The 27,102-nt window shown below is 39.9% G+C and overlaps 2 protein-coding genes across 3 annotated transcripts in view; both read right to left on the reverse strand.

Moving 5' to 3' along the window:
* The window catches only part of LOC128863373 (E3 ubiquitin-protein ligase CHIP), a 30,992-nt gene extending 23,038 nt beyond the window's left edge, over positions 1–7,954 (reverse strand). The window contains exons 1-3 of one of the 2 annotated variants that reach the window (XM_054102501.1): positions 7,682–7,954; positions 7,442–7,602; positions 7,189–7,387 (exon numbers count right to left, since the gene is read on the reverse strand). In XM_054102501.1, coding sequence (XP_053958476.1) covers positions 7,189–7,387; positions 7,442–7,561 — 319 coding nt within the window. In that variant the 5' untranslated portion in view covers positions 7,562–7,602; positions 7,682–7,954. The remainder of the gene's footprint in view (positions 1–7,188; positions 7,388–7,441; positions 7,603–7,681) is intronic. The other variant, XM_054102500.1, reaches the window with a different exon arrangement.
* Positions 7,955–15,878: 7,924 nt separating this feature from the next.
* Positions 15,879–26,619, reverse strand: LOC128865415 (WD repeat and FYVE domain-containing protein 2). The gene is made up of 7 exons (XM_054105778.1): positions 26,394–26,619; positions 25,993–26,340; positions 25,822–25,934; positions 25,637–25,763; positions 25,381–25,577; positions 17,210–17,351; positions 15,879–16,575 (listed from the first exon to the last, which is right to left on the reverse strand). The coding sequence occupies exons 1-7, from the start codon at positions 26,552–26,554 to the stop codon at positions 16,437–16,439; spliced, it is 1,227 nt and encodes a 408-aa protein (XP_053961753.1). The 5' UTR covers positions 26,555–26,619; the 3' UTR covers positions 15,879–16,436.
* Positions 26,620–27,102: the final 483 nt, after the last annotated feature.

Here is a 27,102-nt window from a genome sequence, read left to right on the forward strand (position 1 = left end):
CCTCACTCAACACCTGACTCCAGCCCCACACCAGCATGGCTTCCGTAGAGTGCACAGTACCACCACGGCACTCACCGTCATAAACACCCAGGTAAACCGCGGCCTTAACCAAAACCGCCCCTGCGAGAGGACTGTCCTAGTAGCGTTGGACCTACAAAAGGCTTTCGACACAGTCAGCCACGCCACGCTACTAGATGACATTTTACAGTCGACACTCCCGCCAGGGCTGAAGAGGTGGACCGCGAACTACCTGAGTGGTCGTCACTCGTCGGTAGTATTTCGAGACCAAACCTCAAAACAGAGAAAAATAAAGCAAGGAGTACCGCAGGGTGGTGTCCTTTCACCCTTGCTTTTTAATTTCTATATTTCGAAACTCCCCCCAGCCACCAGAGGGAGTCTCACTGGTCTCATATGCCGACGACTGCACGATAATGGCGTCGGGCAATGACATTGATGGCCTATGCTCAAAAGTAAACGACTACCTCGCCAGCCTTTCTCGCTTCTTCACTGCGAGAAACTTAAAACTTTCTCCCACGAAATCCACGGCGACCCTATTTACCACCTGGACAAAGGAGGTCAAGCTGCCACTTCAGGTACACGTCGACGATACCCCAATTCCGACGATAAACAACCCCAGAATTTTGGGAGTCACCTTTGACAGCTTGCTCTCCTTTTCGGCGCACACAACCGCTATTGCAACGAGAGTACAGAATCGCAACAAGGTCCTCAAGTCGCTTGCCGGCAGCACTTGGGGCAAAGACAAAGAAATGTTGCTGTCGACTTTCAAAGCAATAGGCCGACCGGTTCTGAACTATGCCGCGCCTGTCTGGTCGCCTGGAACCAGTGATACGCAGTGGACGAAGCTTCAGACCTGCCAGAATACTGCCATCAGGACCGCGACAGGATGTCTCCTGATGTCCCCTATCCACCATTTACATGACGAGGCGCACATGCTCCCGGTTAAGGAGCATAACAAAATGCTCGGCAAGCAGTTTCTGCTTGGGTGTCACCGTAGGCCTCACCCATGCAGACACCTGCTCGAGCCTGAGCCACCTCCCAGGCACATCAGGAGACACTTCCTCAACTACGTGGACGAGATCCAGGACAAAACGGACAGACCTCTCCAGGATCGGACAGTATACAGACAGGCTATTAACGACATTCATCGGGAGACACTTACCACCTTCCTAAGCTCTCGACCCCCGAATGCCGTTATCGGAGTCCAACCACCACCTATCGCAGACGAAGAGCTCCAGCTTCCTCGAGAGTCCCGCGTAATCTTGGCACAACTACGTTCTGGATATTGTAGCAGGTTAAACTCCTACCTATCCAGAATCGACCCCGACATACTAAACATATGTCCTGCATGTGAAGGTACCCCGCACGACACTAACCACCTCTTCACATGCCCCATCAAACCCACTCATCTAACACCTCTCTCCCTCTGGACCCAACCCGTCGAAACTGCCAGTTTCCTGGGCCTACCGTTAGATGAGCTAGACGAAGACGACCGGTAATTTACACTACACTGACAGGGCGAAGATACTGCTACAACAACAACAACAAAACAAAACATTGTAAACGTGCATTCGAGAAAACGAGCTTTGAATTCCTATAAGTCTAGTCTAAGTCTTGGTCAATAAAGCTCTTAGAGACCTAATTTAAAGGCAGAACTCAGTCTAGAGGTCTGATAGTTCCTTTCATTTCGATTAGGTTATGTCAGGTTAGATAAAACGGCCCTTAAAATTATTCGAATATTCGAACGATCGAGAGGCAGTCCTATTTTCAATTTTCATTGAAAGTATGTATTAGTTACACTTATTTGGGTTTTATATATGATTTGGATTTTTTGGGTATTACTTGTCTACTACTCTACTATGCTTGTTTGGGAAGTCTTTTACTTCCACAACTCCACTACCTCCTTAGCCAATCGCTTGAAGCATGCGCACAAAAAGGAAATTGGCTAAAAATTCTTGTGCATATTAGCCACATCAGCCAAGTCTGAACGAACTTTTTCGATAGTTGGAAATATTATCTCACTCCGAAGAAGTTGCTTATTGCCAGAGAGCGTTAATATTTTTGCTTTCCTTAACAATAGAATTCACGAAGGATAATGGTTGATAATAAATTCTGTTTACCTTATGATTATACGATAAAATTAACTTAAATCACTAAATCTATATATACCTATTTGTTTTCATTACTTTATAATATAAAACTAAATTCTTTTAGAAAGATGTTAAAAATTGCTCGGTGTTTTCTGTATAATAAGAACATATCAATAATATTATTAATACCAAGCGATATTTTAATTTTATTATGCCTTAATCGAATAGTTCGGTTATTCGATTAATCGAAAATAGGATGCTCTTTTATTACCCTCATTACATACCAGCATTACAAAAATATAGTCATATTCTAAAATTCAATTTCCACAATTTTCCGCTATCTATGGACTCTACTCACTTCACGAAAAATTTGCTTGCGAAAGCAACAACAAAGTTATCGGACCAGATTCACCGCTAGCGAGTACGGTTATACCTCATACAACTGGGATAACTCACAATTTTCGCATACAAATGCAATTTTTGACAGCGCTAACAAGATATGTTTATTTATACCAGTTGCTGCATATATTCATCACGCTCGGCGGAACGAAAAGGCCTAAAATATGGCATCGAACGATTTACTTTCATGTTCTGTAACAATTAAAGTTTTCTATTTTGACGAACTTGTGTATGCAGCTAAACAAGAATCAGCCGATCCACAAATGCGACAATACCTATATTCTTTTTGCTTTCGACTTGTAAATGAACGCTAGGAAATTTAGCGAATTAAGTGGAAAGAAACAACACAAAATATCTTACCTTCACCAGGTTTAAACATGAGAGTGATCATAGCTGCAATATTAGAAATGTCGTCGGGAATATCATGGCAATTATCATCGAAGATGGCATCGCAGATGTCACAAATAACGTCGAAAATATGTCCAGATATGTCATTGCAGATGTCACAAATGTGTTCGCAAACATCAGCCGATATGTCATTGCTGTCGGCACAAAATTCAACACAGATGTCACAAAAGCCCACAGAGTTGTCGTCGAGATAGATGCGTAGCTGGAGAGAAACCATCTTGAGCATCGTAAAAGGGCAACTGACGAGGACGAAGTCCATCAGAAAGATGAAAAAGAAACTGCGGACACTGCTAAAGATCAATCAGACGTTATTAAGGAAATGTTAGAAGAAGCCCAAGGCGTTATTATTAACTATGAGGAGCACATTGTAGAATTAGAGGAAATAGTTGAAGTACCACATGACGATGACTCCATTGGGCATGACCAATTGGATGAGGAAGACCATCAACCGACCGAAGAAGATTTTAAAATGTTCCACGTGCAGGAAGACGAGCAAGTTGTCACAGAAGTGTCCCTTGTATCAAAAGGGACAAAAGTTCTTCGTTCCCTTTCGAACCAACGAGTGGACATTCCGAGACTTCGGAAGACGTACTGAGACTGACGTAATGAGACTGGAACCAATGCCAATAGTTTACCAGCTTTGCAGGGGGTGAAGAAAATAGCATAAAAGTCCCGTCTGTAATGACCAATAGGAAACAAAATGGAATCCGACGATTTACTATCTGTACCAGCAATTGCAGAAGATATTGGAGTTTGTGCGGATGCCATTAATGCAATTTTTGTAAGCACTAAATTAGTTCTTGAGGATGTGTTGCCAATTGTAACCGGTCAAGGCGAAAATAAGTCACCGCCTACATCGCCAAAAACTCAAATTAAGAATAATTCCACAGAATCTGTCACTAACGAATCTATCGGCCAGAAACGCAATTGCAGTTTACCACACAGCCAACCGAAGACAAAGTCAGGTAGAAGGAGGCTGTGGGACAGGAAAAAGTCAAAGCAGTTTACCTGGTAATCGGGCCTATCGAAATAAACTCAAAAACATAAATTCGTCTTGCCGAGATAGAAGTCGCCAGGAAATACGAATTGCCAAATCTAGAAATTACGATAGTTATCAAGCACATGTAAATGCTAATCATATTGGAGGTACTTTTTCCAAAAGTTTTTTTTTGACAGATCACGCGTGACTACTGTCAAACTAAATACATACATAACTTTTTTCAGTATTCATTGGCATTTCATCATGGAAAGACTTACGCCTCAACAACGAAAATCGAGAAAAGTGTTCATCGTGCGCTCAGGTTAACTTAAGCAATGAGGCTTATTTTTGGCTTGATGGCTACGTCAATAAGCAAAATTGCCGTATTTGGGCTGAAAAGCAACTCGAAGTCATTAAAGAACAGCCATTACATCCCATGAAAATAACCGTTTGGTACGGCCTATGAGCTGGAGGAATCATTAGCCCATATTTCTACAATGACGAGGCTGGCGCCAATGTAACAGTGGATGGCGAACGTTTTCGCGCCATGATAAACCACTTTTTTATGCTGGAAATTTAATCCCGTGATCTCCACAACATTTCGTTTCAACAAGACAACGGACGGCGCTACTTGCCATACAGCGCGTGAAACAATGGATTTACTGCCTCGTCGTTTCGGTGAGCAATTTATCTCTCGTCTGGGACCTTTGGATTGGTCCCCCAATATCGTGTGTATCACACCTTTGGACTTTTATTTGTGGAGGTACGTAAAGTCTAAATACTTTTTGCATAATCCAGCTTCTATTGAGGCCAACATTACTAAAGCTATTCACGAGTTACCGACCGAAGTCCTTTAGCGAGACATTCATAATTGTTGTGTACACGGATGGCGAATTACGGCGCAGTTGCAGTCAACAAATAAATGTCATGAATAGTTCTAACAAAAATAATAAAGATTGCCCAATCAAATTGAATTTTCCTTGTTTTATTTCAATTTTAATATTTAAAAAATACAATTGATCACCTTTTATATACACCTGCATGCGCATAGGGTATTTAGTCTTAAGGTGAAAGTGTTCACGAAAAGTAAAGCGATTACGTATTGAAATGAAATGAAGCAAGTTGTGTTGCTATTACTTTGTGACTTTAATTTAGCAATCCGGTGATCGAACTCGGAGAAATTATTGTAAGACATTTTATTTGGATAAAAACGTGATAATTTCGTAACAGTATTTTAATTACCTTTCCAATGATTCTCTAGGCTTTGTAAACGGTCAACTAATATAGTTTTCTTGATTTTAAGGTTTTTGTGTAAAATCTGCATTTGACCATCTAGATCACCTCCATTTTTAAATAGCACAAACGTTTTGTACCATTATAATCGGTTTAAAAATTTCTCGATCTTCATTTCTCGCACGAAAAAGTCCATATTCTTTACTTATTACCAAACTCAGTAATCACCGAAAACTCCATCGAAATTGTTCGTAAATTTATAAAAAATGAACCGAAATCATCGTTGAAATTCATGGAATCGGAGTTGAATATCTCCAAAACCTCGATTTATCGCATTTTAACTGATCATTTGGGCTTACGAAAGGTCAACATTCGAAAGACCTCATTAAAGAGGCGAGAAAAGACGAGAACTTCCTTTACAACATTGTAACTGGTGATGAAGCGTGGTGTTTCCAACATGAGCCTGAAACTAAGCGTCAAAGTACCGAATGGAAGGCCCCAGACGAAAATCAAGTCGATGCTAATTTGTTTTTACGATTCCAAGGGAATTGTCCACAAGGAGTTCGTGCCAATGGGCCCAACCGTCAATGCAATTTTCTATCTTGGCGTTTTGAAGCGTTTGTTGCATCGCATTCGTCGAATGGAGGAAGAAACTGGCGCTTATTGTATGATAACGCACCATCTCATCGATCCACTCTTGTGACTCATTTTTTGACTAGAAATCGCATTTTAACCATCAATCACTCAGCATATTCCCCTGATATGGCTCCCTGTGACTTCAACCTATTCGGAAATTTGCATTTGGCCATGAAAGGAAAACGTTTTGCGTCCGTAGAGGCCATCAAAAAGGCTTGTACCGACATCCTGAAGGACATTCCGGTCAATGACCTGAAACACTCACTCACTTTTAGATCGCGAAAGAGTGTTTCGAGTCCATTTATTTTGAATAAATAAACTCGAAGTTATTAGACAAAGCTCCTGTCGTTTCTATTTTAGCTCAGTCTTGTTTATTTTGGACTTCACCTTGTACCTCCTTTCTCTTTTGGTCAGAACACATGAACATTGCGACTCTTATCCTATTCTAATATTCAAATCCCTCTCCCTTTGGACCCAACCTGTCGAAACAGCATGGCGACAGATGGCTCCACCGCGCTTGGCAGATTTTAGTAAGCTGCTACAACAACCAAAAGGCTACTACAATAAAAACAACAATGTTTCTACTTAGCCGGCTGTTGCTACTAAGTTTCCAGTAGTGAGTTTCAAGTTTTTTAACCCCGTCTGTCACGCAGCATTTCAACCCAACACAGAAGTACGGCTTCCGCAAAGTTAACAGCCTTGACAACATTAACAAGCTTTCGGTAGTATTTGATTCTATCGTCAGTTAGGCTGACTTTTTAGACGTGAGTTGTTGTGCATAAGTACAAAGTCAAATGTTCGTACACAACAAAATTTCGTTCCTAAGTTCAAGGATATATGAACGCATTACAAGCGCGTCATAGAATGTTATGGTGCAAAGCATTGCAGAAGTATTAATAAATTGCATCGCAATGATATCACCCAACGAACCAGCACGTTTCCTGGGCCAACGGTTAGAAGAGTTAAGATGTTGAGAACAAAACATTGAAAATTCATTGCTATTTTAACGACCGTTCAGACGGTATCCTTAAATCACTGATTAAGAGTACTTATGACAAATATAAAGAAACATCGCTAGCAATATATAAGTAAGAGATGTACTTATTCTCCATGTCAAGGATATCTTCAAGAAGTTGTTGTTGAGTTCAAAGGACCACCGGAGCAACATATGCAAAGCTGCTGCTAGACAGAACGAGATGCCACTTCGTTGCCCTCGAGGGTCACGAATATTACTTAAGTATAGATCACTATCAAAATTTAAGATTTAGTCACTCCGAGCGCCACTACCGGATGACTACTTCGCCATTGAAACAACTATGATTCAATCCCGTCGAATATCTTTTCTCAGGCCTACGCATGAGGTTGCTAGATTTATTACGATTCACGCGTAGATCCAAAAAAAATGGTTTTTAGGAATTTACGTACCCCTTTGTAAATGTTTTATTGCCTCGTCATAGAATTCCATTTCAATCAAGCACTGACCCAAAAAAAAGTGCGCTTTTAGTAGATTTGTATCAAGGTCTAATGCTCGGCGACAATCCTGACATGACAGTTCCCATCGTTTCAGTTTTAAGTAGCATAGCGCTCGGTTTGTGAAATATGTGGCATTACTTGGATTTTTCATCTAACAACAAATATTTGTATTAGTCTTATTGTATTGGAATTTGAAAATTCTTACAATCGCTTTAGTATAGCAGCTTACAGCATCATCAAATTTCCTCAATACAAACAATTGGTTGCCTTGCTCCTTTAACTGCATATCGGTTAGGTTAGCTGTGGTATATGCTAGTTTACTCATTATTCCAAGAGACCCAGCGCTTAGGTCCTCAAGTTTAAAATCTGCAATTGCGAATAAACCATCAAAACAAATTACGAACCAGTCCCTAATTTTTTCTTCAAAACAAGCCGATTATCATACCAATACATTAAACGCTATAATTAAGACCCATTTGCAAAAATACCTTTTTAATCACTACAGCACCTTGAAAACTTATAGCTTTCTTTTACATCGATTTCTATCGCTTTCAGTTTTTTTGATAATATGTTACTATCAATATATATGTATATATACAAAAAACCAGCTGATACCTATTACACTATGTTTTCAATGCCTTAGGCATTAAGTACCTCATGGTAAGATATTTAGTTAAACAGAGTAAATAACACAATTTAGAGAGTATTCTGAATTTGTTTTATTTTGTCTGATATTCTAACCTGAAATGCGGTAAAAAAAGGAGTTTTTACTATTGTAACAAAAGGCAATGCTGCTCAAGTAACAGTATTAGTGTTCTTGTAAGGGATAGTAGGCATGCATCAAGGATGATTGTTTATTTTGCTCGTATGTTTCATATTGGTAAGAAACCTGACGTCAGACTTGTCAAAATCAAGAAAAATAAAGTAACTGTTTTGAAAAGGCCATCAGTACTCAATTCGCCTTGGGTGTTATCCATATTCAGTAATATACAAGAATGATAGAGAGAATAATAACGCCTTTCATTTTCGCTGTGTCGTAAGAGTCCATCAATAAACAAACAAACAGAAGAAGAAGAGCAGGCGAAAGCAATGGAAACAACCAAACACAAAAAACTATACGCACACAGACATATTTTCTAGCCATGGCGTCTTCCGCATAAAAACGCTAACAAACTGCTTCGTTTGCATTAGCTTGTTTTGTTTAAACTCACAATGCTACCAAGCCATTCACTGAACATGTAATTTCTCCTACTTTTGTTTGTGTCGTATTGCGAAGGGAGCTGACGTCAGATTAAAGTAACTGTTGTTTAACGGCTCCACCTTCGGTACTCAATTCGCCTTGAGTAATATGTCGTTACGAAAGTGAAGTTTCGCGAACCGACTAGCAACAATAGTGAACGAAAGGTCAAAACAAAAACATGAATTAGCCTTGATGGCGCCTGCAGATAGCGATAATATATAACAAACATTTAACTAAAATTATGTCTACAAATCTGTTTTTTTTTTTGCCGTCGTCCATTTCATTTAGATTTAGTTTTGATGTTTCTCTTCACATTCATAGTAATAATTATCGATAACACAGAACACACGGGGTTGTATGTCCAAAAGTATGATTATTATTTTATAATCTCAGATTTTGGGAGAGAAATTTTGTATGTAACTTTTTAACTTTTTAATTACTGATTTTGAGTTAAGCGCGAAAAAGTAGATCATCTACTTATACTCGTATGTGAACGTATTATAAGCGAATAAACGAAAATTAATAGAATGATTCAGACTTAAGCTGAACGTGTGTATTTAAAGTAAAGTGTTTGAAATAAAGTAAAGTCAGTGATTTGCCATTAATTTGAGACTTTTATTTGGCAATCTAGTGGTCGAAGGCAGAGGAGTTATTGTAAGAGACTTATTTGAATTTTAACGTAAGAAAATTTGTAACAATTGGTGTCAGAAGTGACATTTTTGAATAAAGTCCCAAGAACAGGATCGTGAAGATGGTAAAGTTGAGCAAACTCAAGGTTCAGCAGCTTATGAAAGAATTCGAAAAGCGAGACTTGTTAGCTACTGGGAAAAAGGCAGAGTTACAAGTACGGTTGCGCGAGGCTATGGCGGCATTGAGTGTCGATGTAGACGAAGATGTGTTCCAGACAGAAGCTGAGAAGTTATCGACAAAAATGGAAGAGAAGAAAGAATCTAGAGGCCCTTCGCCAAGCATAGACATGGGAGTAATTATGGCTGCATTGTCGCCGATGTCTTCGTTAATATCATCGCGGTCTTGGCAAACGGAATCGCAAATATCACAGTTGTCACAAATGTCAGCAGAGTTGTCGTCGAAGATTGATTCACAGCTGCAGAAACAAGATAGATGTATATTGAAATTGGAAGCAGAAAATACTCTTGGCAGTTCCAGAAGCTGATCGAAGTAATTACGAGAGTCTGATGGCAGCAATAAAGAGACGTTGCCGGAGTGACCACAGGCAACAAATGTGCCACATGGAACTGACAAATCCCTTTCAGAAGACAAATAAGAGCCTACAGGAACCGCGACAGAGATTAAGCAGTTGACATATTTAGCGTATCCGAAGGAAACAGCAGACTTCGTTGAGAAGAGCCAGGCATTCATAAGAAATGTACAAGATCCGTTAATTAATAAAAGAACCATTTCATCATATTGCACGCAGTTGTAGAATATCACGTGCCTAAAGCGTATTGGGTACAGTAGACTAGTCTTGGTGGAGTTCTTCATCGCATATGGAAAAGTGAGATGGAAATCATTTCCGTGACCTGATTATAGTTCTTAAATCCAAAATTGCATCTGTGTTAGAGGAATTCCACAATGAACCAAGTGGAGGTCATCTGGGTATCACTAAAACGCTGGAGATGATTAAGCAGCGATTTTACTGGGTAAGTTGCAGAGAGTCAGTGGCCGAATGGATTCGAAATCTGGCGGAGTGTATGGCAATGAAAGGTCCAAAGGAGAGAAGTCATGGAAGATTACAGCAATACAACGCAGGTTCGCCATTTGAGCGAGCGGTCATGAATGTTGCAAGTAATTCTAGCAACAAATATGTACTCGTTGTTATGGACTACTTCAGTAAGTGGCCAGAACTGTACGCTCTAACAAACCAAGAGGTTAGAATTGGGTGACTCGGTTTAGAATACCTATTGAGTTGCATTCAGACCAAGGAAGGAGCTTCAAGTCCACAAAGAAATGTGTTGCTTGTTTGGAATTAAGAAAACACGTGCAACACCCTTTCACCACCAATCAGAAGGAATGGTCGAAAAATTCAACCGAACTAACCAAATTGGGACAAACACATCCATGTTCCTGTTGGCTTATCGCTCAGCTGTACATGAAACTACTAGCCAATCTCCTGAAGGAACATTCTTGGAAAAGATTTAAGGTTTCCGATGGATTTATCGTTTGGAAGATATGTTGGATAACAGGGAAGGTTTACACGATCATGTGAGGCACTATATCCATCTAAAGAGTACCAAGATGAAGGACACATTTGACCGTGCTGTAAACCCCGAAGGATTCAGCGAAGGTAGTTTTTTACTTCTTTATAATCCCCAATAAAAAAAGAAACGGATTTCTACAAAACTGCAAGCGTCATGGGAAGGTCTATACAAGGTGATTAAAAGATTGAATGCTGTGGCGTATCGTATACATCAATAAAAAACTGGACAGGGAAAAGTCAAAGTAGTGCATCTGGAAAGATTGGCTCCACTTAGATCGAGATTTACTGTCTAATCGGGACGATCAGACTTAAGCGGAGGGCAGTGTTGCAATAGCGAAGTTTCGCGAACCGACTCGCAACAATTGCGAACGAGAGATGCACAAACAAAAACATAAAATAGCCTTGATAGCGGCAGCATATAGCGAGACAGAGCACGCTTTCTGGGTCTACCGTTAGATGAGTTAGACGAAGACGACAGGTCACTATATCGAACAGACGGGGTCAAGTTAGCTTCTATAACAGAAGTTAGCTTCTATAATACGAGCAGCAAGATCTAGAAATAACGATAGTTATTAAGCATATGCATATAAGCAGAGGTGTATACACATATGGTATTCAGTTGGAAATTGAACTTGTAAGCGAATAAACGAAAAGTAGTAGAGTGATTCAGTCGAAAAGCAAACGTGTAGATGTAAAGTGTTGGAAAAAAGTAAAGCCAGTGTATTGCCATTAATTTGAGACTTGTATTTGACAATCTAGTGATCGAACTCAGAGTAAGAGACGTATTTGAATTTTAACGTAAAAAAAATCGTACCAATACTTAGTCCTACCATAGGTTCTGTTACAAGTTATGGATATGAAATTATAATATTTTTTTTAATGAAGTCAGTTTTATTTAATCATGTAAATATTAAAAAATAAATTTAAATTTTCATTCGAAATGGTCACCATTTGCTTTTACGTAAGCCTTCAAATAATTTAGGCATTCAGCTATTGCAGCACGCACGGTTTCCATGGATATTTACGTCGGAATTCTAGACGGCCAATCTTCTGCGGCTATGAATCTAGGAATATTGTTTTTTAGCCACTGCTGGGAGGGGTTATTGCCTTATTGGTTGGAGCGGAGTTTTGCTGGAAGATCTAAGACATCCTCCTGGTACACTTTTGCCAAAGTTTAACCTCTTTTTCGTAGAAATTATGCCTTTACAAGACACTCCCCACCAAACCATTACGGAGAATGGTAGCCACGCTGAACCCTTGGAACAACATTCTCTGCGTTTTTAGAAGTCTTAGCATAGATTTTGTCGTTTTGCTTATTAAAAACTTCTTCAATAGTGAGCATTTTCTTATTTGTGAAAAGAAAATTTCCATGGCAGTGCCGCGTGCCACCGAAACAGCTGCTTGCGCCTGTCGAGTATAATTTTCTTCAAGCGCGTTGTCAAAAGATGACCAGTTGAGCGACGGAAGGCTTTCATGTGGAGATCATCTCTAACTAGCCTTGACATGGATCTGGTCGATGCATTCATTTCCCTGGATATGGTTTTATGCTTTCTAAGGAGATTTCTGTGAATTCTCTCTCGAATGGCTTTTAAGGCTGCAGTGGTTCGAATCACGCGAGGACAACCACTTCATTTTCTGTCTCTCACTTCAGTCGTTAGAGAAAAACTATTTATCGTGCGGTAAGCAAACATTCTTGAAATATGAAGCTTTTTCAGCAATTCATAAAACTCACTTGCACTTTTATCAAACTTATGTATGTAATGCAATCACTGCAATGCGAATTTCCTTAGCTCCCAACTCCATTGTTAACAACCGAAATGTGCCACGAAACTAAGTATAAAGTATGAGTAGACAATGCATGCGAACCAACGCTAAAATAACGGAACTTTTGACGTGATAACGTCTTATAATTCGATTTAGCCGGCTGCACGCACGAAAAAATGTGTCGTTACCTTGCTCATTTGTCGTTACCTTGCTCATTGCCGTTACCTTGAATGAACTGCAAGCGAAAGCGCGGAACGAACAAAGCAAACGAACGGCAACGTTCGACATCTTGCTCTCTCCTACTTAAGTGAGCGTATATATGTATGTATATGCGCATATGTACATATATAAGTTCACGTATTTGTATTTGCATATGCCTTCTTATTGATTATTATTAATTTGATTTACTTGAAGAATTTAAAATAAAACCAAGTTTGTTAATAATACCTGTTGTTTTAATGTTATTATTACTAATTTTTTATTATATATGAAGGAAAAAATTTATGGTAATATTTACCACATACCTTATAAGATATGTTGTATACTAATATATGTATATAAACATGCATATACATATACAATTTCGCGCAATTTTCAAAAAGAACAAATCTATATGTAAAGATGTATACAAGTCATATGGACATATCAAATATACGAATCTATTCCGTACGCAAGCAAATGTAAGCTAGGGTTTATTCAGAAACGCATTATAAATGTGCAGTAATTGCAGCGCTGGCAGCACTGCCAATGTGACAAGTGTTGCAATTGATAGATTGGCACTATTGAAATTTTTCCTGCAAATAATGCGCGACGTTTGATACAAAAATGGCGTTTTGGAACGCGATGCATTTGCAGTACTGCCATATTTGCATTTCCGAACGCATTGCCAACACTGCAAAAGTACGTTGCGCATTATAATGCGTTATTGAATATACCCCTAATGTGCTTGAACTGCAAGCGAGAGCGCGGAACGAACAACAAAGAGCACAATCGGCCCCCGCGTTCGGCAACGTTCGACATTTGGCTCTGTCCTACTTGAGTGAGCATATATATGTATGTATATGCGCATTTGTATATAAATTCACATACTTTTATTTGCATATGCCTTCTTGCTGTGTGCATGGTAATGAACCATTTCTCTGTTGAGAATAAGACGATGATAGAAAAAGTAGGAAATGAAAGGGAGGTTTCGAGTGTAAAGTGTTTTGAAAAAGGCAAATCGATAATGGTGCCTCTTAGTGTTGTTGACTTATTAACGTCTGATGCACAATCGAAATTGAAGATATCTTTCATGAATTTGATAAATGTTTCGTCATTTTTCACGTTTGTGTAAATGTAACTTGACCTATTCCATTGCAATTCCATTTACCTCCTCCTCTATATCCATACAAAATATCTATCAAACAAATAAAATTAAAATTTTGTTTTGAAAATTGCAACCATTCCATCAATATTCTCTTATGACGTTGTCACGTTAAACTATCGTCAGTAAACCGACTTTACAGACAACCTCTTTTTTTTCTACAAATTTGTACGCACTGTAAAATTTGTCAGAAAATTTATGGCAAGACGTAGTATATTAACATGATTCAATAATAAAAGGTTTGCTCAGTAAGCAGCTTTCTCGTTTCCTCTTGACAAATCGGCTCCCTTAGCAAGACACTGGGTTGCTAACTCTAGAAATTTAGAGTAAAAGTGGAGGAAAAGTAAAATATGTAGGAAAAAAATTTCGCTTTCAGAAGAATGTGCTTATGAGCAAGAACTTGCTCGGTACGTCCAGGACCAATATGGACCACGATATGGAGTACATCCGGACATATCAGGATATCATAGATGGGGCAATGAGCGTGAAAGATGGTCATTTTCACAATCTGAGCCCGATGCCTTTCAAATATAGGTTGCGGAAGTACTCACTAGATTGTTTTAAAAATATATAACTTAGATATTAACAAGAATTCATTTTGTAATATATAATTACTCGCAGCCTCTGAACGGCATATGGTTTATTATGAAAAGCTTTTTCATGGCAGAAATACACTCGGAGGCTTACCATTGTTTGTCGAGGGGCGATCGCTAACAATGTTTTCTATCATTTGGCATTTCGTGCCCGGGGTTTCGAGTCCGTGCACTTCCGAATGGTAGTCACGCACCAACCCATTCGGCTACTGCGACCACCGCCGATGTAATAATTCATTTGAATAAGAACGATTAGGAATATAAGAGTACTTAAAATATAAGAATAATCATGACTTGACGGTCAAGACACCAAACTTACGTGGGCAGAGCATAGTAAAATAAGACATGAGTATCTTCAAAGTTTGTTTTTAGTCTACTAAATTTATGATAAATCCATTTCCTCTATGAAAGTATTACTTAGGGTCATAATGCTTAGGTAACACAATAGCGCCATATTGGCGAAACTTCGCGGTTAGTTTTGACTAACAAATTAATTCATAAAATGTAATTCTGTGACTATATTTATTTAAAATTATAATAATTTTTACCACAAAGGTATTTAATTTTTCCTTTTTCTTCGCCCTTCTTAAATGCGACCGTTTGTAAGGGAGTGTCAGAATTCTAATGTCACAAGTGAGCAAACCTTTAATAATTGAATCATGGTATATTAATAAGAAAATTCTATTCATTCAAATTATACATTCATAATAATTTACAATATATTGATATGTAAAAGTGTAAATTTGTAAATGGAGTATGTAACTTATTTACTTATCTTTTATTTCTTGGTGTACTACTCGTTGCAAAGAATACATCTGCTCTTGCAATGGTTTTAGTTTTGTAATTTTCTATTTTTCTATCGCCTTGGTCAGCATGGACGAGGCAGCTAATTCATCGTCGATGTTTATATCAGCGTTTCTTACCTTTATACAGATTTTGCTTGACGCTTCATGCCGCGCAACTTTCCATTGGGGTGCCACAAGAATTAAAGATGAATTTGCAATTTTACTATATAGTATTTAAACCTTCAGAAGTTATTAGCTATTTATACTTTTAATTTAGCAGAATACACATGGCTTTAAGCCCATAACCCGTTGTAATATTATATAATACATACTATGGGTATATTCAATAACGCATTATAATGCGCAACGTACTTTTGCAGTGTTGGCAATGCGTTCAGAAATGCAAATATGGCAGTACTGCAAATGCATCGCGTTCCAAAACGCCATTTTTGTATCAAACGTCGCGCATTATTTGCAGGAAAAATTTTAATACTGCCAATCTATCAATTGCAACACTTGTCACATTGGCAGTGCTGCCAGCGCTGCAATTACTGCACATTTATAATGCGTTTCTGAATACACCCTATATTTATGTCTTTATTCAACTATATGTCGCTTGGTCCAGAGCAGGAAATGCAAAAAATTAAACATCTACACACCAAAATAAAAAGAACTAAGATATTGTTTACCTACTGGCCTCACTTATTTTGCTTAGCTTTTTATATTACATTGTTTCGACAAATGGATTTAAAGAAAACGAATACTTAATTTTGTTTACATCTACGATTAATAAATAAATTTAGCCAGAACCACATCCGCCGGATTTTTATAATCTTATTTAATTTTCGAAGCAATATTCAAGGCATATATTGAGGATGTCTTTCTAATTATACTTTATATTGCACAAGATTTGCGCTCTACAGCGTTTTCTTATTTTTAGCTTAATTTATTTATGATGTTTCTCTAATGTTGGGCTAAATATTATAAAGATAATATAAAAACTATAACATACATGCTTTTTTCATGCAACATTTCATTTATTTCGAACTTTGTTATGCTTTTCTAGCCCAAAAAGTACTTGAAGTAACTTTTAGTGACCATTCTGAGTCCTATGGCGCTGTCTAATATTAGTTAGATTTATCAATAAATATAGTATTTCATTTAATTACATTAAAATAAAAATCTGATTAAAGAATTTCGAATTAAATTCTGAACATATATGTCAAGGTATTTATTATTATGCCCAAATTGAAGATAAATCCCAAATTTTTATAACACGATCTTGTCCAACAGTCAATAGCAATTTTCGATTCTCATCGAGGTCCATGTTGACAATGGAATGTTTTGCATCATGAAAAGAAGCCAATGAAGGTCGACTTGAAAAAAATAAAAATATAAACTCATTACTTATTTTCTGTTAAAAAGTAACCGAAATTGTCCATAAAACGAAACGATTCAATTATTCAGTGATATTTGTTCCTTCCTTAGTAATATCCATGGTAACAACAGCTTTGACAACTAACTTCAAAACATGTTTCATAAAAAAAATTTAGAATCGCTTTCAATTCCTTCTCCTCAATTGCCTCAGTAGCCCTCCAAGCGCTTGAGCGAAGTGGAAACTTGATTCAGGGAACAGTAAAAAGTTAGAGAGCCACTTCAGGTGAACAAGAATCTTAATACATAGTTTTATGACCCTAATCGTAGCAAACAAGACAACACTACATATGACGATGCATTCTACTCATGAGTTTATAACCCAAAACTCTGCTGTCTCTCCGGTAATATCAAATATCTCCTATTAATATCAAAACTAAATATTAAAGACTATTTCGCGGAAATTGACAAAATACATCAAACAATTACTCGTTTATAAAGCTATTGCATCTATACTATACTATATAACAGATGAAAATGAACTGATAAAAAGCAATGCTTTTGACATCTCAGGACCGTTCGTTTAAATGAAAAATTCCGGGTACTTTTTGAACATAAGTAACTTTTGTAACATACTCAACACTTTGCAGTTGCTTGTAACAGGGATCACAACAACGCACATCGAATTCAAATCCCATTATTGGAATGTTGATACGGCTAGCAGAGCAGCTATCGCAAACAGCCTTTCCACAATGCCTGCAGTGATGTTGTCTTATTCCTGCAAAATTGTAAGGTAATTGTAAGTAAAAATTCACATAGATAAAAGACTTTGTTATCTGATATTAGTATAATAAATTCATTTAGTTGAAAATGTTATAATGCAGTAAACTACTGCAACTATGATTGCGACAGTTTTATTTTATGTAAATTAATAGTTTATACCAAATACCATATTTTTATGGTATTACTTTTTGAAATTTATGACAAGATTTTCGAAAGACTTTGGTAAATATTTTGGGTATCTAGCACGTGGGTATCTATACATGATATTATGTGAATTATGTGCCATTGGAAGCCACAAATTTACTCCATTATTTAGGCAGCAAACTGATTCCTATGACGAAAAACTCGAGTTCTTTTGACTTGATTCATTCATAGAGCCAGTTTACGATGCTCTCGTAAGAAATGAACCGCTACAAATTTACTCCATCTTTCAGGCAGCAAACTGATTCCTCTGACGAAAAATTCGAGTTATTTTGACTTGATCCATCCATTGAGCCAGTTTGCGATGCTCTCGTAAGAAGTAAACCGTTCTCCAATAAGGGTTGACTAGAAAATTGCCGAACACGCAAAACACTTGTCTTATTTTGCCTCTCACAAATAAATTAAACATGCTATATTGCTAAAACCGTGAACATATCTTAGAGACGAGTGTACCAACATAAAAAAGAATAATCGATATAATAAAAAAAAACTAAAAGTACAAATATCTTAATTTAATATTTGTTGGCATGCCTTTTTGCTTGAGGACAGCATTCGAGCGATTCGTCATTGAATGAACTATATTTTTCTTCTCTTCACCAATATTTTCCTTGATGCAGTTTTGGACCTTAATAGCAATTACGGTTGGGCTGAAGAGAGCAAGCTGTCGAAGGCGACACCTAAAATTTTGGAGTTGTTAACGGTCGATATTGGTGTGACATCGACTTTCATCTTTAGCTGTAGTTTGACCTCCTTCGTCCAGGTGGTAAAGAGGGTCGCCGTGGATTTAGTGGGGGAAAGTTGGAGATTCCTAGAAGTGAGAAAGCAAGAAAGACTGGCGAGATAAACGTTTACTTTGAACATTGCATTCCCGGGCGCTATTCTCGAACAATCGTCAGCATAGGAGACCAGTGAAACTCCCTCTTGTGGTTGGGGGAGCTTCGAGATGCAGAAGTTGAAAGCAAGGGTGAACGGACACCACCCTGCGACACATCTTGGTTTATCCTCCTCTGCTTTGATATTAAGTCTCGAAAAATGGCAAGCAATTGTCAACCAACAGATAGTTCGCGAACCACCTTGTTGTTGTTGTTTTAACAGCATAGTTAGCCCTGTCAGTGTAGGTATATCATCGGTCGTCTTCGTCTAGCTCATCTAGGGGTAGGCCCAGGAAACATGCTGTTTCGACGGGTTGGGTCCAGAGGGAGAGGGGGGTTAGATGAGTCTGATTAAGGGGGCATGTGAAGAGGTGGTTAGTGTCGTGCGGGGTACCTTCACATGCCGGACATGTGTTTGGTATGTCGAGGTCAATTCTGGATAAGTAGGAGTTTAACCTGCTACAATATCCAGAACGTAATTGTGCCAATGTTACACGAGTCTCACGGGGAAGCTGGAGCTCTTCATCTGCAATAGGTGGTGGTTGGACTCCGATTACGGCATTCACAGTACGGGAGTTCATGAAGGTGGTAACGGTCTCCCGGTGAATGTCGTTTATTGACTGTCTAAATACTGTCCGGTCCAGTAGGTTTCGGTCAGTTTTGTCCTGGAGTTCGTCAGCGTAGTTGAGGAGGTGTCTCCTGACGTGCCTGGGAGGCGGCTCAGGCTCAAGCAGGTGTCTGCAGGGGTGAAACCTGCGGTAACACCCCAGCAGGAACTGCTTGCTGAGCAATTTGTTGTGCTCCGCGACTGGGAGCATTTGTGCCTCGTTGTGCAGGTGTTGTATAGGTGACATCAGGAGGCACCCGGTCGCTGTCCGAATGGCGGTATTCTGACATGTCTGAAGCTTTGTCCACTGCGAATCACTAGTACCAGGCGACCAGACGGGCGCAGCATAGTTTAGAACCGGCCGGCCAATTGCCTTAAATGTCGAAAGCAACAGTTCTTTGTCTTTGCCCCAAGTGCTGCCGGCCAGCGATTTGAGGACCTTGTTGCGATTTTGGACTTTAGTGGCAATTGCGGTTGTATGTGCCGAGAAGGAGAGCAAGCTGTCAAAGGTTACACCCAAAATTTTGGGGTTATTCACAGTCGGAATTGGTGTGTCGTCGACTTTTACCTTAAGGGACAGCTTGACCTCCTTTGTCCAGGTGGTGAATAGGGTCGCCGTGGACTTGGTGGGGGAAAGTTGGAGATTCCTCGCAGTGAAAAAGCGAGAAAGGTCGGTGAGGTAGTTGTTCACTTTGGAACACAGGCCATCGATGTCATTGCCCGACGCCATTATCGTGCAATCGTCAGCGTATGAGATCAGGGAAACTCCCGCTGGTGGTTGGGGAGCTTCGAGATGTAGAAGTTAAAAAGCAAGGGTGAAAGGACAGCACCCTGCGGTACGCCTTGCTTAATCTTCCTCTGCTTTGACATTTGATCTCGAAAAATCACTGACGAGTGCCGACCGCTCAGGTAGTTCGCGGACCACCTCTTCAGCCCTGGCGGGAGTGTCGACTGATAAATATCATCTAGTAGCGTGGAATGGCTGACTGTATCGAAAGCCTTCTTTAGGTCCAACGTTACTAGGACAGTCCTCTCGCAGTGGCGGTTTTGGTTAAGCCCGCGATTTATCTGGGCGTTTATGGCGGTGAGTGCCGTGGTGGTGCTGTGCACTCGTCGGAATCCGTGCTGATGTGGGGCTGGGGCCAGGTGTGTCGTGTAGAGTGGGAGTAGGAGGGCTTCAAGTGTATTCACTACTGGGGAAAGGAGAGTTATCTGCCGATAAGACTCCCCTTGGTTGGCGGGTTTCCCAGGTTTCAATAGTGGGACCACTCTCCCTGCTTTCCACTTGTCAGGGATGATGAGAGTGGCCAGAGACAAATTGAAGACCCTTGTGAGGTATCCTACTCCCAGGGGTCCCAGATGCTTCAGCATCAGCGCGTTTAGTCCGTCAGGACCAATGGCTTTCGATGATTTCGACTTGTTGATGGCCCCCTGAACCTCATCACCGGAGAAAGTAAGTGGCGCACTGTCGTTCGTCAGTTTGTGCAGCCTTCTGGTAACACGACGTTTGGTTCTGTCGCCCGGAGGATGCAGTGTAAACAGCCGGCTAAAGTAGCTCGCGCATCCCTTCGGGTCCGACGAAGTACAACCGTTCAAGGTGATAGCCACCTTGTCGTTGTGTTTCGTCGGGTTCGACAGGGACCTAACGGTGGACCAGAGCTTACTCACTCCGGAGGTGAGGTTACAAGTCTTCAGGTGCTCAACCCATTTAGTCCGCTTGTGTTGGTTTACCAGTTGCCGGATCTCCAAATTGAGATCCCTTATGCGGGGATCCCCGGGATCGGCCTGGCGTAGGTGGTCACGCTCGTTTGCTAAACTGGCTGCTTCTGCTGGGAAATGAGGACGGATGTCCTTATAGCATCCAGCTGGGATGAAACGAGCCGCAGCAGCTGTGAGCACCTCGCGGAATGCGCGTTCGCCAACGCGCACATCAGTGGGGATGGGAAGAGCGGCGAAGGTGTCCTCGGTGAATTCCGTGAAGCCGGCCCAATTAGCTTTTTTAAAGTTAAAATAGGACCGGTGGTTCGCGGAAACGAAGTCGGCAGGTCTCTCAATCGAGACGATAATGGGCAAGTGGTCTGATGCAAGCGATAGCATAGGTCGCCACGTTATGCTATTTATCAGACCCGCGCTAGCTATTGTTAGGTCAGGCGAGCTGCTACAATTGCCCACTACCCTGGTGGGGGCGTCGTCGTTCACTGTGCTGAATGTCGAGTCGTCTATCTGCTCTGCCAATTGCTGTCCCCTACGATCATTTGGCAGGCTTGAATGCCAAAGATCGTGATGCGCATTAAAGTCACCTACAACCAATCGGTTTTCACCCCTGATGAGCGCACCTATATCAGGGTGATAACCTGCCGGGCAGCAGGTGACAGGGGGTATGTATATGTTAAAAATTTCGAGCTCGGAATCGCCTGACCGGACAGCTATGCGTTGACATTCTAAGGTGCTGTCCCTGGGATCGATTCCTTCATCGATAAGACGATACTGCACTGTGTGGTGGACTATAAACGCTAGGCCACCACCGTTGTCTCGCTCGCGATCGTGTCTGTGCACGTTATAGCCATCCCTGGTGATCAGAGATGACCTAGCGTGCAGCTTTGTTTCTTGGACCGCAGCTATTTTGATACTGTGCCGGCTCATAAAGTCGACTATCTCGTCGACCTTACTCGTAAGTCCGTTGCAGTTAAACTGGAGAAGCTTGAAGCTTCTCGGTGAGGTCAGTGTAATCCGGGGGGTGAGGGACGCGTGGGGTTGTCTACGTTGGACCTGCTGTGCAATCCACTGTGGTTGTTGCGGCCTGATGGTGGTGGGCGGCGCGCCTCCGGGGGAGGTGGTGGGTGCAGCAGGGGGCAACGTAGGCAGTTGTCCACTCACGGGTGGTGCGCAGGCCGGAACATCTCCGAAAATGGCACCAGCCACTGCAGGAATTGCATTGGACTGATACCAGATTCCGAGGTATTACGGTCTGACACACGGAACAGACTGTACGGGGGACCAGGAGCTGCTGGTTTGTCCCCGCACTGGGGTTGGAGCAGGAAGGGATGGGAGGGGTTGAAGGGGAGTTGTGTTGCTCCGATAGGCTCCTCACCGTGGAGGTGTGGGTTGTGGTGGCGGTTGGTAGTGCCGGCCTATCAGGGGGTTTGGTAGCCGTGGAGGCATCAGACGCCTGTTGGCGGGAGCAACACGTGGCCACATACCGTGTGGACCACTCCCTGTGCGACTTAAGGCCTGAGCAGGTCTTAAGGTGGCTCCACCCGTTGCACTTATTGCACCTAACCGAGGTGGAGTTCGGGTGGAGCCGTTGATGGCAGACGCAGCAGTAGAATACTTCTGGCCCAGGGTTGGATTCGACTCCAGCCCTGAGGAGAAGCATTTGGAGCAGGTTTGCTGCGGGAGTTTGCTCCTGTGACGTAAGGGGTGGGGTGATATACGATACACTAGACAGGGCTAGTGTACTGGGGCGGCAGCCCTTGGTCGGGAAAAACCCGAGTCATTCCGGTAACGTAGAACCGGCTGCCATGGGAACGTCGCGAACCACCTCTTCAGTCCCGGTGGGAGGGTCGACTGTTGAATATCATCTAGTAGCGTGGATTGTGACTGCGTGACTGTGCACTCTACGGAAGCCGTGCTGATATGTAACTGGGGCCAGGTCTTTCGTAGAGTGGGTATAGAAGAACCTCAACTGTCTTGGTTTTGGGTCTCACACCCCACTAATGTAGAGCTTATTCGCTCTCTTGAGGTTGTATTCAGATGTTTCTTGGTAGATGATATGCGATCAAAATCTACCGTTTTTCCTTTTGTTAAATGAAATGCATTTCTTCCATTGAAACATCATTTTCGTTACTATTGCTGTTGGGTTGGTTACTTGGTTTGGAGTTATGTGCCAGTTTTCAGCCTATATAAATTGGTTGGGAAAATTACTGTCGCTGGAGCATTCGGCCTAGAGTAACAAAAAGGTGGGCTATAGGTTTATATTTTATTGTTGTCCCTTGGCACGTTCGGATGGCTGACATTGATGTTTGCGTATGACAATTTGTTCTCATTTCGTTCCATAATTCTTAAGATAATGAGCTATGATTATAATTTTCGCAAAATCTTCTAGACTAATTTTTTTCATCCGCTTCATTCCCCAGTAGAAGATAGCATTTCTTTGTTTGTAATTTAGAATGTTTTGTTGCGATGAGAATTTTCGACAGTGATCCGCTAAAATCTATTTACCCAAGGAAGAGGCTTTCTCCGACTGTTTGACGTGCTCATGGTGGGCATTTAAATGATTTTTCACAAATAATTGTTAAGAGCCGTATTTTGGCTTGGCTTTAGTAATTGTGAACGGTGAAATGCTAGTATTGGACAGATTCTGAATTATGTTATTGATTTTTTGTGATATGCTGGTGCTTAGGGTACTGTGTTGGAGCGATGTTTGGTTTTTTTTTATAATTTGATTTTTGGTTGTGGGTATGAAGCAAGATATTATATACACAAGTAAAAGAAACAAACATCACTCATATAGAAATGTTTTTTTCGAAATTTTTTCCCCCTTATTGATCCAATTCCAGCTAGGCTACCTACTGTATTTCTGTCGTTCTCACGACAGTCGGTTCTACGTTACCGGATCGACCCGGCTTTATATCCGGCCAAGGACTGTCACTTCAGCAGCATTCCACATGTATGTATGGGGCATGTTTATGTTGCTACAACAACAACAATAACTGTATTTCTGTGTGGGTAGCCTCCGGTCGCGCTTTGTAAAAATACCTCTCCGTTTACGATATTAATGCACATATTATATTAATAATTCTATATATACAATTGTATATATGTATGTATAACACTGTGGATAGCATAGCCTAGAAAGTTCTATCGAACCTAATTTTTGTTTTTGTTTTTAACGAAACGGTTTATATTCTTTCTAGTTCATAAAGCGTAAATTGAGAAAAGTATCGGTATTCGAGGATTTTTTTTTACACTATTCTCAAAAATATTTATTTTACTCTTTCAGCACCGAAATTCGAGGTAAAATTATTTTACTCTCTTTTAAAGTATCCATAATGAGATCAATAGTTATTTAATTAAAAGCGCTGCTAAACTTTCCATTACCGCCACAATGTTTTGAAAGGTGGGTGTGCAACAAAGAGTGTTAATAAGTGAATATTGGTGTTGACTTTCCATTTCTAACACGATAAAGTTGTTTATAATGTCTAAGTGCGTGGACCGAATTTAAAAATTATAAAACGCAAATGTAGTCACTATATCAGCCTTTTGATTTATAGTACTTTTTATAAATTGCAATTAAGAATTAATAGCAAATTTTAACGCTAAAAATACTTCTTTTTTGCACAAGCTTGAAAAAATTCCCTATTACAGGAGCTTATTTCATTAAAATAAAAACACAGAGAAGTAACAAAATCACTTATAAACATTCTTTATTACATTAAGGTTCGATTTAAAGCTATTTTTACTGAATAATACTCCAAATTCTATTAAAATTCTATTATTACAAATGTTCCTCTAACGGTTTGTAATACCGTGCAGAATAAATGTGAGGAGCGAACTGTCAAACGAACGATGAAAGAGAGAACAAGGGGAACAATTCTTTTATTATTTTTATTATTTATAGGCGTAATTTTTAGTCCAAATATTCGTGCGGGGCTTTATGGATTTCAAATATACATACATAGGTATTACAAAAACAAAATTTTTTACAAATACTGAAAATTTGAAATAAAAATCGCTCGATTTTTAGTGCAAATTTTTGCCTGCGGCGCTTTTTTGTTTTCACATATACATGTTGTGCAAAATCAGACCACTTTTAGCCCAATTTTCGCCAGAGGCACTTATAAATTTTACGATAAACATTTTCATAAGTGCTATGAATTATAAAACCTAAGTTAAATGCTTGCTGGGTTGACGATTGCTGTATACTCTTCTCTTCAACTTTATTTTAGTACAAACTACAAATGCGGTCGTAAAAAGCCGAATTTTTAAACTTCCCCTGGGGGTTCTATAGGGACCCTAAGAGGTTGGGACTTTCACAATTATAATGGTGTGACCTTGCTCTTTCTAATGGGCATTCAAATATATCGTGGTAGTAATGCAAAGTTTAGCCGAATATTATTCCATTTCGGTGTTTGTTCTTAAGTAAAATAAGATGGAGTAATGCGTTTTTTAACTCGTGCAAAAATAATTTTTATGTTAAATCTTTATATTAATTCTCAATAATTTATAAAAAAAAATACACTAAATCACATTTTTAAGTAATGGAAAGCCAACCCAAAAGCGCCTTTCAACTTTGAACTGGATTATGAAGTTGTTTAAAAAACAAATATAGAAAAAATAATTACCAATTTGTCTCTGGTCCACCATCGCACGAAAATTCCAAAAGAATGGTCGCTGACATAGCTGACAACTATTATTTTCCACCCATTGCGGGACTTCTTTTCGCATAGCATTCATTTCCCACAACACAATAACAGAGTCTTCGCCACCACTCATAAGTTGTTGGGTGAGACTGGCATAAGCTAGTGAAGACACCTTATTACTGAAGAATAAAATAATCACATTAACAAAAAAGAGAAGTAAGAGAGACAATGAACTAACTTGTGTCCTTGTAATTCATAAATCGTGCCACGTTTTCCACCAACATCCCAAACATAAACAGTTTGATCACAAGATCCACTAAAAAGCAACTGGTGTTCTTCAACCCATTTTAAGCATCTAATGCTTGCTATTTACAATCAGAACAAATCAGAAAATATTTATTTATATAATACAATAAACTTTACTGGTATGTCCTTTGAATGTGTTTATGAACTGAACACCTTGCGTATCACACCTTAGCATTGTAATAAGTCCAGCATTGTCGCCAACAAAGGCATATTTGGCCATGCTATCAAATCTGTAACAATGCAATTACTTAAATAATTAACATTCTGTGGTATAGCCAGTTGACGTACTGAAGAGAGGTACAGGGCGTCTCAAAACTATAACTACCCAATCGGTTCCCACTTTCCGTCGAGTAAAATACGAATAATTTGTCCTTTCCACATGAAAGCACCCATTTGAGCGTATTGGCAACTACTATTTCCATTACTCGCCCTTGATGTGCTAAATAGTCCCGGACAAAGGAAAGACGGTTGCAGTCATCCGAAAATACATATTGCGTTACTGTCCCATTGTCCTGACCAACATACAACTGCCTGTCACTTGCATTATAATGAACAGAAGTACATCCGGAAGGCATAAATTGACAAATGCTAGGCCAATATTGACCTGAGTCACGCTTCAGCCACACGCGTATGGTTCTGGATAAAGCTCTAATTAATTAAAATGCATTTCTTGGTAGAAGTGTACAAACTTGTCATCAGAAACACTTATAACACCGTTCTCTCCAGGAATAAAAATTGCAGCATTAATATCATCACCACTACCCTCCAATTTATTTAACAACTCCAGTTTTCTTACAGAGTTGAAACGATCGTCGCAGCTACGTTGTGCGGGTTTTATCTCAGCAGCCATTTCACAAAACTTTTCCCGTTAAGCTGAAAAACGCCTTTGTTTTACTCGAAGTTTATAGCCGTTTCTAATTGGATAATTTTAATATCGATAACTTGTCTACGTACCTTAAAGGTCTGATTATGCATGCATCACAATTTTCCACAAATTTTAAACTGTCAAATAAACATCTCTTGAATGACATTACATATTATTGAGAAATAGACTGCGCCTTCTGCATTCGTTGTCATAAGAGTCCGTGAATAAGCAAACAAAAGGAATGGGAATTACTTGTGTGTGAAGAAGAACATTAGGCGAAAGCAATGGAAATAATCAAATACAAGATATTATACACCCACACACATACTTTCTTGCCACACATACTTTCTCCTCCTTTTGTTTGTTTTGTATTGTGAAGGGAGCTGACATCAGACTTGTCAAAATCGCGAAAAATAAAGTAACTTTTTAGAGGTAAGATCCTCAAATCGCCTTGGAATGACACGGTGCACAGGATACCGAAGGTGGCCCTTTCGGAAACTCCTACTTATTCGCGATTTTGACAACGGATGACA

The sequence above is a fragment of the Anastrepha ludens genome, chromosome 5 (genome assembly GCF_028408465.1).
Source record: "Anastrepha ludens isolate Willacy chromosome 5, idAnaLude1.1, whole genome shotgun sequence".
NCBI lineage: Eukaryota > Metazoa > Arthropoda > Insecta > Diptera > Tephritidae > Anastrepha > Anastrepha ludens.